At 53.9% G+C, this 12,394-nt stretch overlaps 1 protein-coding gene across 5 annotated transcripts in view; it reads right to left on the bottom strand.

Annotated features, from left to right (window-relative positions):
* The window catches only part of LOC144734793 (transcription factor 12-like), a 245,601-nt gene that overhangs the window by 114,968 nt on the left and 118,239 nt on the right, over window positions 1-12,394 (bottom strand). For 4 of the 5 annotated variants that reach the window (XM_078617175.1, XM_078617171.1, XM_078617174.1 and 1 more), the window contains exon 5: window positions 12,015-12,120. In XM_078617175.1, coding sequence (XP_078473301.1) covers window positions 12,015-12,120 — 106 coding nt within the window. The remainder of the gene's footprint in view (window positions 1-12,014; window positions 12,121-12,394) is intronic. The other variant, XM_078617173.1, reaches the window with a different exon arrangement.

Raw genomic sequence — 12,394 nt, 5'->3', positions numbered from 1 at the left:
AAGTGCTGTGTTTATACGCGTGCACACACACATTACACATTGTACAAACACATTCACACGGTACTTTACGATGCTTTACAATTCGGCAGTGTGCAGCACCCGCGCACACTCACACAACAAACACAAGCAGTACGATAACATCAACAAACAACGCTACACACAATATACATGGCTATTCACACAAATACACACAACATGCAAAATACAAAGACAAAGACCCCCTGTATAACCAATGAAGGCCGGCACGGCACACGAGGGCGTGGGTGGCCAGCACCACACCCAGCCGCCTTTGTCTCCTGAGTAGCGATGTTTACACACCGCAGCAGGTACTCATTTGAGGCTGAGTCGACCTAGGGGAGACCCAGGACCCGTTAAAATATTCGTCACCGGTGTTGGCCGTGAGCGGGAATCGAACTCGGGCCGCCGGGTTCGTAGCGCAGCGTAGCGCTAACCGCTACACGACCGCTGACCGCCTTACATAGATGCACATACACACAGACACCTACCACAGCTGACATTATACCCAACACAAAAACACTACACATTTACGCACACCGACATACAAATAACATACAGAATCAGAATATTTATTTGTACCGGAGGAACCCGATGAGCTATTAAACTTTGATTTAAAGCTTTCGTGACTGCAGAGATTCATCTTCTTGGTTCTTTCGGTAAAGTCACGTAGAAGAGAAATAATAAAATAATTAAAAATAAAATCATTCTCACGACGTTTCGACCACAACGCAAGCAGCCGTCCTCAGGTGAAGAACAAGTCTGTCGGAAAGACAGCGTCATTCAGCGTCATTCAGACGCTGTCTTTCCGACAGACCTATTCTTCACCTGAGGACGGCTGCTTGCGTTGTGGCCGAAACGTCGTGAGAATTATTTTATTTTTATTAGCTATTAAGCTAATTTTTCACCGATGTCCAGTAGGGGCGCGGGGTCAAAAAGTTACCAGGTAAGGCCCACCGAGCTATCAGAAGCGACCTGGCCACAAACGACAGCTCAACCCCAAGTGGAGCTCATCGCGTGGAAATTCATCGCAGCAGAAAAGCACGCCGCAGGCAGACCACAACTCGCAAAAAACTCCTCCGGTGCGCGAGTCGGCGAACGTGGCATCGCGAGAAAGACGGACCGCCACTGGCAATCCGGCTCCCACCTCAGAGGGGGGGGGGATTTCTGTGGCACTCGCCATCTGAGACCCGGAGCGCCCCGGCGAAAAAAACTTAGCGTGCTGCCGAGCAGATATATATATTTTTAAAAACCAAACGTCCCCCCACCCCCGCCCATGCCCACCGTGGCCCTCCTGAGGGGGGCCCAGTCACACTCGATTTCCTGGAAACGAGACAAAAGCGGCTCGCCGGCTGACAGGCAGGGGGGGGGGACAGCAGCGGGCCCCTGTGGGAGCCCCCCGCGCGAGCAGAGCGCCACTTTTCGCTGATGCCAAATGACAAGACGGCAAAGTGGCGTTTGGTGTTGACGATTACGTTTTTTTTTTCGATTACTGTACTTGTTTATATTCTTTTGCATTCTTCATTTCAGAAACAGCCACAGCACGACGTGGCCACGCCGGGTTAACGGCACGCGCGGCGGCGGCGTGGCGGAACCGAACGGTGGCAAATCGGCTTGCCGCGGGGAGTTCGTTCAAACCGCGCACGTGCCCGCCGCTCGTCGGAGCCTCGAGGGCCTCACGGCAACGGCGAAGGTTTCCCCTCTCGTTACGAGAGCGGTGCGGGCGTGCATGCCACTCGCCGGGACGCGGCCGGAACAAAGTTTTTGGCGACGTCGCTCGCTCAGAGACGCCACCGCCGCGGACGCGGCCGTTCATGCCGCAGTCGACTTCGCGTGCACAGGCATGACGTTTTGTCCGCGCCGATGCATCCCTTCCGTACAACACAGGGGGGGGGGGCCCTTCTAAGGCAATGAAGGGAGTTGAATGATTCCTACCGGGTTCGATCCACGAGGACAGCAAGAACAAATGAAATGCGTTGCCTCAAGTAAACCTCGGTGATTCTTCAAGACGGTTTAATTGAGCGGTGCGCTTAGGATGTTAAGCCAACCGCGTTGTGAGCGCGGTATTTCTGTACGTCGAGGGAAACGTGAGTCCCGGAGAGAAAACCTAGGCACGCAAGAGGAGCGCAACGGGATGGGCGACTCAAGACTCCCATCCCTGCGTGATCCACAAGCCCGAGCTCCAGAGCCCTTCACTCAAGGTGCAGACAGCCACATCAGCTCTGCAAGAGATCTATGCTGGACATCTGTGATAGAGAGCTTCACAGCCCATCGGCTTTATCCAGGATAAGCAAGGATACTGATTTTGTTGCAAAAAAATTACAGAGAGAGAAGGTAAGATGGCCCCGTTTTTCTTTATAGCAGGGCAGACCATACCTTCTCATTATTATCACAGCATGCGAGAGCTGCAGTTCAATTTCGTTCCCGTAGCATCACCAACGCGAGAATTTACAAAGATTATGAAGACAGAGGTGTGTGACACTGTGTTCAGTTCGTGTTCATCTTCCTGCACGTGCCATAAAAAAAAAGCAGAGCCTCACCCCAACAGCAGCTCACGGCGTTTTAAAAATATTTAACGTGGGAATTTTAGATAATTTATATTAAGAGGAGAAAACCGTCCCCCCGCACCCCCGCAAATTGAGGCTCTATGGTGAGGCCTACACGATGATAACGATGACGACTCGCGTCCCCTTGATCCAACCCCGCACCCCCTCTTTTCATACCCAACGCTCGCTCGTCCCCTTTCACCGGGGCAGACAAAAAAAAAACGACCGTTGCACACCGAAGATCGGGCGGAAAAAAATAAACCCGAGGAGGGCCTGGGGCAAGCAAGCGGGCCCACGAGGAGTGGCGGCGGAGTTCGGTCAGACGGGGGCCATTGTGAGCGCCATGTGAAGTGGCGCACGAGGATTGGCGGGGGGGGGGGGCGGGGGACGGGACGTGTGGGTTGCGACGCAAGGGTGAGCGCGGGAAGTCTGCGAGGGAGGGGGCAGCGTTTACTTCAAACCCCTCGGCGTTCAACGGACTCAGCCACGGACCGACCGCCTTTGTCTCGTTGCTAACGAGCAGCGCTGCTGCTGCTGCTGTGGCTGCCCGCGCGGGGCCATTCATCATCCTAAAAGCGGCCGTAATGAGGCCCGTCCGGGTGCCGCTGACGCCCGCGCACCGGTGACACCGCCTTTCACCGCGCCCATAATTGCGGCGCGAATGTGCGGGTAACCGTTAAAAATCGAAAGAGAAAAAAATCCCATTCATTTTCAAATTTGAATTAAGGGGGAGGGGGGGGAAGGAGAGTAATACCCTTTGTCACGCAGTCACTGACTTTCAAACATTACTCTGAGAAGCAGATCTAGTTTGCTTGTTTAAGCGTGCCTTTGTACACGTGTTAAAGGACAATTTTTGTCCTGCAACGCTGTGAATGTCCAGGTTTGGTTCGTTGCTGCCCAAACCTTTGATGGGCCCAAGTGATATTTTTTTATGATAATCGCACACAACGGCGTGCCTTGAGGGGGCAGTACAGCAAGTAGGTATCGGGGAGGGCATCTGCACGCCTCTCCGGTTCCTCCGGTGTTTACCTCCGCATGTAGAACCCACGTGCGTTCACAGTGTTTGGCTGCTATAAGTGTCCACACAATAAGCCACTTCGTTGAGCTATCATATGTGACGGCCAGGTCACTTCTGAAACAAAAATATCTCTGTAGGTCCGTAGGGCCTTACTTGGTCAAATAAAAAAAATTGTTTATCGTTTTAGTTTATCCCAGCCACCAACCACAAGTAGAGCTACGGCCACGCTGACTCAAGAACTCCTATCTGGAGCAACGATGGGTGCAGGGGCCAGTCCAGGAAGACAACCGCGACAACGGGGGAGGAAGGCTTTAAAGATCGACCTTGTGTGCCGCATCTGCAGAGGGCAGCAACAGATCGATGGCCGATGGCCGCGCTAATTGGTGACCAAAGCTTTGCGGCGTCCGTGGCACGGCAATGTTACCGGGGGACGCCGTCGAGGCGTTTCGATTGCTTTGCTGTCAGGAAATCGGCTTTGCACACGCTCAAGTGATTTAATGGCCGCTTCTCTAAGTCACCTTTGCGTTATTTGCGGGCCGTTTTCTTTATTTTCATGCCGTTCTTTTCGGATTTTTTTTGTTTAACTCTCCCCCTTTGAACTAGGTTAAAAAAAAAAATCAATATCACACAGAATCGCATTGGCAAGGCAGCCCCCGGTGATGCCGACGCAATATGAATTTACGAACGCCGTAACAATTAATGAGCCATTTACGTAATAAATTTGATGGCCCAAATTTTAAGTGTGTGTTTAGTGTCGCTTTCTCCACGGTCTAATTAATTCTGTGTACACAGCACATCCCAAAAACCCTGGTAACCCTTTCTCTTCAACGTAAGAAAAGAACCTGGCAGAAAAGATTGCGGCACATGACGACAACGATCATGATTATCATTTTCCTCTTTTATTGTGGTACTGGGAGAAGAAAAGCGTTCGGAAAAAGGCTTGCAGATTTATTTTGTTGCTGTTTGTCAGGGTGCCCATTGTGTGGCAGCAGAAAAAGGAGATCAATCAATTTAAGTGTCTGCTTTTCGGCAAAAGGTCAGAGGTCACGTGGGGGGGTTTAGAAACGCTGACGGGCAAGACGGGAGGAAGGGAGTTGGGGGGAGGCAGGCGAGGGCTCAGTTCCTGGTGTGGGGGGGGGAGATGTCCCCGGTGAGACGCGCTGACAGGCAGTCCCACGGCCAAAGGGAGCCCCGGCAACAAGAAGCCGTGGCAGAGCAGATGCCGTGGCGGAGAGAACTGTGGCACATTGACCCGTGGGCAGACCGAATCAACCGCGGCAATGCGAGCTGTGGCTCGGGGAGCACGCCATGACCAAAACAGAGATCCCCCGTGGTAGATAAGCCCACATCAGGGGACGCCCGCTGTAGCATCGGGAGAACCCGTGGTTCAAGATCGTGGGGAGCGCTGGAATCGCGGGCAGGGTGAGACCCAGAAGACTTGTCAAGGAGGCCTTGCTAACTTGCCAAGGTTGCACCGAGCGATGAAGTAAACAGAGGAACGCACGCTCGCAAACAGTGGTGCCCACGAGTTAGTGTTGTCCAGCGCTTGCACAGGGATCTATTCTGCTTTCCTAAACGAATTTTACCGCAGCTGATTGCGTCCCGTTTGGTTCGGTACGGACGCTTACCCACGATGCTTCAGTGGCACAAGGGCACACATTTGAGCACAGGTGCAACACGATAACAAAAGCATCAAAACAGGTGGCGTTACATTTCAATTAAAATCACACATTGACGCAAGTATCTGTGTGTCTCTTTGAATGTATGCTCAACTTATTTTGCACCGTACATAGCCAACCGCGCAAATGGATGGTCCTTGCATCAGCCCACTTTGCTCTTTGGAACGCAGCGTTGCGTGCCGTCTGTGATTACCAACCCACCGACATCGCTCGCACGACCACAAACATGTCCCTCGTCAGCTCGGTCAGACTCCCGGGGGAAGTGCTGTCAGCGAGCACCTATTAAGCCCGCAGCATGCAGGACACTCCGGGTGAAGGGTATGTGTGTGGTGAACACGTCACCCCGGCTGTCCGTTTCCAGAGAGCAATGTATGTATGTGGGGAGCAGCAGTGTAACGGTTAGCGCGCTCCACTACGAACCCAGCGACCCGAGTTCGATTCCCGGCCCACACCCAGTTCTGGGCCTCTCCGAGGTCGACTGAGCCTCAAATGAGTACCTGGCGCAGTGTGTAAAACATCGCCACTAGGGAGACAAAGGGGGCTGGGTGTGGTGCTGGCCACCCACCCTCTCGTGTGCTGTGCCGACCTTCATAGGTGCATGCTAACAGCACTTGCCCCAACAGTCCGTGAAGGCTATACGGGGGTCTTTGTATGTGTATGAATGTTGAACTTTTATCGCACCGTCCGTAGCCAACCGTGCTATTCGGAGGTGCAAGGGAAGGACAGCAAACTAAACACAAAAAGCCGTTCTAAAGAAATAACTTTTGAATCTAGATGATTTTAAAGTGCGTAGCTCCAGTGAAATCCTAATATCGGAAGGAAGAGCGTTCCAGACGGCCGCAGAAGCGCATCTGAAAGCGCCGCGCGACGCGGTGACCACCATCTTTGTTCGATGGCGAGCAGCCAAAAGCCGCCGCTGCTACGAGGAGGACCGGAGTTCGCGTGACGGTTGACGAGAGGACTGCTGACGAACAACGCATTCAACGTATGTCTTAAGGCCAAGTAAACACTAGGGGAAGCCTCATTAAAATTCACACAATCTCAAAAAAACTTGCTTATACTCGCAGAAGTGTCCGTCTCTTTGTCTGAGGTCTCTTGACACTGGGGCTTGCCTTTTTGGTCATAAAACGCTCCCCAAAGCTAAAAATAAGAATTTGCCACAGTAATGACCAACAACCCATCATCCCCACCGCCACCGTGAGCCACCCCTCTCCCCCAACACAGGACCCTTTCCTGCCTCCCATCCACCTTCCCGTCAGGACGGAAGATTAATAACTCAAGGAAATGGCACATACATACAAAAAAACACCAAATGCATTCCGGGATCATGGTGTCAGCTGACGTGGGAGATATTTTCTGCCGAATTTGGCCGAACACTTTTTTTGTTATCAATATTTTTGTTACATTTCCCTGCACAAGCCGAGGGTCTCAGTCAAGAGTAAACATTTTTTCTCTTTCTCTCTCTTTCTCCCGTGTGGTTTTTTTTGTGTCCTCGCCGACGGCTTTTTCCGCTGGCACGTTCTGCGCCAAGCATGCGGCTGGCGACGGGCGTCTGGGCAGCATCACAGACCGCGAGCAGAAAAAAAACCCAGGGTGTTTGCGTTCTGCGTTGCGACACCGCGTGGTGCCCGATGATGTTCCGTTGGTGGGGAATTGGAGACGAATGCTATTAAATCTTCAAGGGGGCATTCGTGACGATGGAGGCCAAGGGGGGTGGCGGGGGTTGCTGTTGTTGTTCAGCCTCTGCTCGGCGTTTCGTACTTTCTACTCCCCGCTCGTTATTCTCCTTCTTCCGTACAGCGGGAAAAAAAAGCGACAGCTTTGAAACGCGTTCATCGTGGAACGCAGAGTTATTTTAACCAATCCGAGGAAGCGGTATAGGCGCTGTACGGATCGCAGTGACGTCGCTGGCTGGACGTCAAATTCGTCGGCGATGCGTTTGACGGTTTTTTACTTCGCCGCTGGCTGCGGTTCGGCGATTCTTCGACGATCGTCCCGTTCTGCGGAAGGTGCGTGCATGCGTACGTGCGTGCATGTGTGTCTCCCACGTGGAGTTCCAGCACGGTGTAGCGAGCTCCACGGTTGCTGCGGGAGAGAGAAGCCACCCCCCCCCCCCCCACGGTGTGCTTCTGCTCCTTTTGCGCCGCCTCCACCGTATTTTCGGTGGCGTCAGGAAAGCCGGGCCGTCGGGGCGACGCGGCACACAATTGTGGCAAGTCCACTCTCCCGAAAGTGCCCTTCGTGTGCTTCGGTGAAGGATCCTCAGAGGGTCGGGCGCCTCGTGAGTTACCGAGCCCAGGCGACGCGGCGACACCGTGCGCAGGCAGGGCACAGCCGATGCCAACATCGCGAACCGTGCTGCGTATTGGTTTGCGTTTTCACAGGCCACGCACAGGCCACGCACAGGCCACGCAAGAAATGTAAGTAGCTCCTCTGTCGGCGGAGTGTCCCAAGTGCACAATGATATTTAATTTGTATTACTGCTACGACTACTTCGCTTGTTTACAGAGGATAGCCTCGCCAAGTCCAAGATTCCTCTTTTCAGGAGGGTCCTGCCCCAGGTTTTTTTTTGCGCTCGGAGACAACGTTTGCTTCTGGTAATCCCAACTGAGTAATGTGCGGATAACTTTTCAGCCTTGTGACGTGTTGCCAATATCAGAACCCGGAGGCAACCAATCAGAACTTGGGGTAAAACATAACTGCGTGGAGAAATAATCCCGAGACTAGAATCGACCCGGAGTTAATAAAAAAAAAATGGTAATAGTAAAATTGAGTAGCAACACTGGTTGTCCCATGGATAGACTCACCCCCACCACAGGAACGTGGAATTTCCAACGCCGGCTCAGGGCTGTAAAAACGTGGGGAGGAGCTGCGCATCAACGCTCCTTACTGAGCGGGGAATCAATCCGCTGCAGCGTTATCCGCCGGCAGCGGCATGCCGCGCGTGCCGGGATCGCCACTCACCTCACAAAACAAAGAAACTTTCCCCAAAGATAGTTTTGCCAGAAAAAAATCGCCGCACTTACTTGGTTTGCCACTGTTCCCTCGGTGTCAACTCTTTACACGACTGCTCCTGCTATTTTTATTTTACCAGGTAAGGCCAACTGAGCTATAATATGTAGCTCTCTTTCAGAAGCGACTTGGCTATCACAAATCAAGTGGCTTATCACGTGGACATTTATAGCGTAATGTCGATTCTAAACCGGAGGACCCGGAGAAAAATCCACGCGACCACGGGGGAGATGTACACGCAAACTCCAAATATTCAGCAGGTGTCAGTGTCGGGATCGAACCCACGTCCTCCTGCATACCGGGCGAGGTAGTTAACATCTCGGCACCGCGGGGTCGATCCGAGGGAGACAATGTTTCTGAAAGTGGGTCTCACCTGGATCAATAATGCACAAGGCAGTAACCGTTTGGTGCCGACATGGTTTAGTGTCTTTAAGTGCCCGGAAAGCCACAGTAAGTGTGGTTGTGAGCTGTCAGTTCTATAAATAGTCACACAAACGGATGATGATGGCAGATTTCCCAACTGCCTCTCCGGGCCTAAACCGGGGATCTTTGTCTTCACTGGACTGTTTACGTGTGCACGCATGCGTGAACGTTTGTTTGTGTGTTTAAGATGCTTTGTGTGTGTGAAGGATTATACACGTGCGCCGTGCTGGTGCGTTCACGCGTGCGCACGATTATGTGCGTGTGTGCGTGTGTGAGACCGCGAGCGCTTAGCGCGCTACACTACGAGCCCGGCGTCACAAGTTCGATTACCGCACACGGCCAACACCTGCGACGACTATCTGAACCGGTCCTCGGCGTCCCCTAGATCGACTCAGCCTCAAACGAGTACCCGGCGCGAGGTGTGAACATCGCCACTTGGGAGACAAAGGCGGCCCGGCCGTGGCGCTGACCACCCCACCCCCCGTGTGTTATGTGCCGGCCATCATAAGCGCTGCTCGCTGACAGCACTTGCCCCATCGGTCTGTTAAGGCTATACGGGGGATCTTTGCCTTGCGAGCGCGCACGAGGGATTATTTGCGCGGAGGCGGCGTCGGTGGCGGCGTGTCCCTGCACGAGCGCGCGCGCGTGAATGCAAATGTGAGTGAACTTGAGAGACATTTTCACGGAATTCCTCACGAACACCACGACGGCCCTCGCTACCCCACGACATATATCGACAAATACGAAGGAGACATCGGGGCAATACACTCCGCTAGCTCCTGACGCGGTTGACCACCTATGCCCGGTAGGCACCATTCTTTGCATGGCAAACCCATGTTTTTCATTCCCAGAGCCGGGATTATGCTGAATTCAACAAGACCAAATGTAACGCGATTGCAATTTTTTCTGTGCATTCGTTGGGTGACTGGGCTGCGACCATCAACTCGCGAACCCGAGAGAGCCCAGCTTAACCCGTGAAAGTTTGCACTGGAATGCCAAATGCCGGGCCCAATTTCAATTTGTTTTATTCGCCACGAAATGGAAAGCGGCACCTCCTTGTGTTAAAAGCGAAAGCTTAATCGCACACATACGGCACGGGAGAGAGGAGAGACAGTGTTGTTAAGACGCATTACCCTCAACGCAAACTGGCACGCGCGTGAGCGGACACGATCGTTTCGGTTCAAAGCTAAGCGTGGATTTGTCGTTTCTCGAGAGCATCCTTAAAGGCAGACATAAGGCACAGATTTAATATCAACAATGGGAAGCCTTTCATGTCTGCCCCAAAGACATGTGAGGGATCGTCACTTCTCTGGGGGGAAGTGGGGGGGGAGACTTTGATTTGAGAAACGGACGGAGGGAGGGGGGGGGAGCACGAGCGAGCGAGCGGAGGCGCTGGGTACCTCCTTGGGAGTCACTACGCCAGCCGCAGAATGTGCACAGGGGCGACGTTCGAACAACCGCTCGCCACATCCTCCGACGACGCGCACGGTCTCTCGTCCGCGTTTACATACCTTGTGCGAACGGTTCCGTGGTGCTATTTTTTTATTTTGCTCTTGTGTTTAATTGGGGCTCCACGCGGTTTCATATTGAGGTGGTAGGCCAGGGTTTGACAATCCCTAACTCTTCCTTAGCTGTATTTTCACGTTTAACAAACGTGGTAAAAGCCTTGTTGTTTGTGAATGTTAACAGTGCGGCCAGCAAACCACACAAGACGCAGAAAAACACGCACGTCACCGCACGCGCACGTAAAAGTGAGCACGTACACGCACGCACATAAATACGCGCACGTACACGCACGCACATAAATACGCGCACGTACACACACACACGTACGTACACACAGACACACGCGTAAACACACCTGCCAACTCACACTTCCTGCGGGTACCTGACCTCTGGCTCCCCGCTGCCCTTTGACCCCCCTACAGACTTGCTAAACAAGTGTTCACACGAGCACTATTTGCCTTGCACATCTGTGCGGCTCACCGCTCCACGGGGAGGTTGGGGTGAGGGGGGGGGAGATGGGCGGAGGAGGGGGGGGAGTGACAGCAGGAGGGGCGGTTGGGAGGGTGTGACGCTCATGCGGATGCACATTCCCAGCGTTCCTGAGAGCATTCCCGGCATTGCTCCTGTTGCGAACGCCGCAGCAGCAGCAGCTGTGTTTATTTAAGGTATCGCATTTTAAAAGCGCATTGTGAGCCTCCTCGTCCACATTCATATCGTGGGTTGCACGCTCCGAGCTCTGCTATCCGCGACCCGGGGACAATTGCCGACCGTGCAAAACTCGCAGTGTCGCATTTGGTATACTAACCCGGACGCCGACAATGCCCCAGGTCAACTCGGCCTAAAATTAGTACCTGGCAGGATGTGGTCAGGATGGGTGCTGGCTTCGGGCCGCAGCGTCCGCGTGCAAGCGGTGCGCTGGCCGCGCCACCCGACTGCGTCTGCGTTGCTCTCAAGCGTGGAGTGCGTTGCGGGACATCGAGAGGGTGGCGATGAGGGCCAACTCCACCACCGCACACCCACCGCAGTGGGGCTGCATCGACTGTCGCCCGTGTGAGTTCTGCGTCTTTATTTGTTTCGCGAGGACCTGCGCGTGTAGTTCAACACAGCCGTCTGGTCTCTTGGGTGCCCTGTCTGTGTGGAGTTTGTATGTTCTGCCCCTGTTTGGCACGGGTTTCCTCCTCCTCCCCATCCTTTGGTTTTTTCCAAGAGATAAAACATCTTACTGGTATTGGCCAAACATCCCGATGCTGAAAAACTACCTGCATATCACTCAGTTGGGATTACACGCAGCAACATCGCCCCCTTCCTGAAGAAAAGTCTTGATACTTTTGTAATTATAAAACATAATTACAAAAACAGGGCCTTGTCCTACATAGAGGAACTGTATTGTTTCGACTTTGGACAAATGCATTACTGTGTATGTATGTTGAATTTCTTTCTCACCGTACGTTGCCAACCGTGTTAATCGGAGGTGCGTTGTTCCTAGGAATGTACCGAGCGCCACTGGAAAAACGCGCGGACTCCGACACATTCACACCCTCCATGCGGACGTCACGGCCGATTCCCGGGGTCGGCCCAGGTGAGAGAGAGAAAGCGTGCCGCTTGGCTCGAGACGTTGAAGGGTAGCCCGGGGTCTGGGCGGCCCGCCCGCCCGTGGCGTTGGGGCCTACTCTAGGCCTACTGGGACATCCCCGGTGGCCCGAACAATCGGCGAGCGCGCGCCAGCTCCCAGCGTGGGAGGGCGCCGTGCGTCGCGAGCCGGCGTGCCGTGCGTGCCGTGCGTGCCGTGCGTGCCGTGCGCCGGAGGGGGCGTACCGATCATGCTGGAGCCGATGAAGGCCGAACTGCTCATGGCTTCGTGCGCGGCCAGGCCCCGCTCGGGGACGTGCTCCGCGTAGTGGCTCCCGTCGGCGAACGTCTGCTGCGGCGCAAAAACACAACGAGCGCGGGAAAGAGAGGGAGCGCGGAGTTAGCGAGCCCCGGGGGGGGGGGGGGTCTGCGGCGAGCATCGATCGCTCTGAACGCGCGCTGTTGTTCATTTGTAGCTGATCGTTGGCTTAGCTCGCGTAATGCCCACCCCGCACCCGACACAGGCAAACAAGCGTTTATCAACGCGACAATGATGATTGTATCGGCTAGCCGGCAGCGATTAGGCACGAGCAATTGAATTCTTATCCAATGGCTACATTTGGTCG

The sequence above is a fragment of the Lampetra planeri genome, chromosome 53 (assembly GCF_965212315.1).
Source record: "Lampetra planeri chromosome 53, kcLamPlan1.2.h2, whole genome shotgun sequence".
NCBI classification, from domain to species: Eukaryota; Metazoa; Chordata; class Hyperoartia; order Petromyzontiformes; family Petromyzontidae; genus Lampetra; species Lampetra planeri.
The sequence above is the reverse complement of the archived record's forward strand: the minus strand, read 5'-3'. Positions and strand labels throughout refer to the sequence as shown.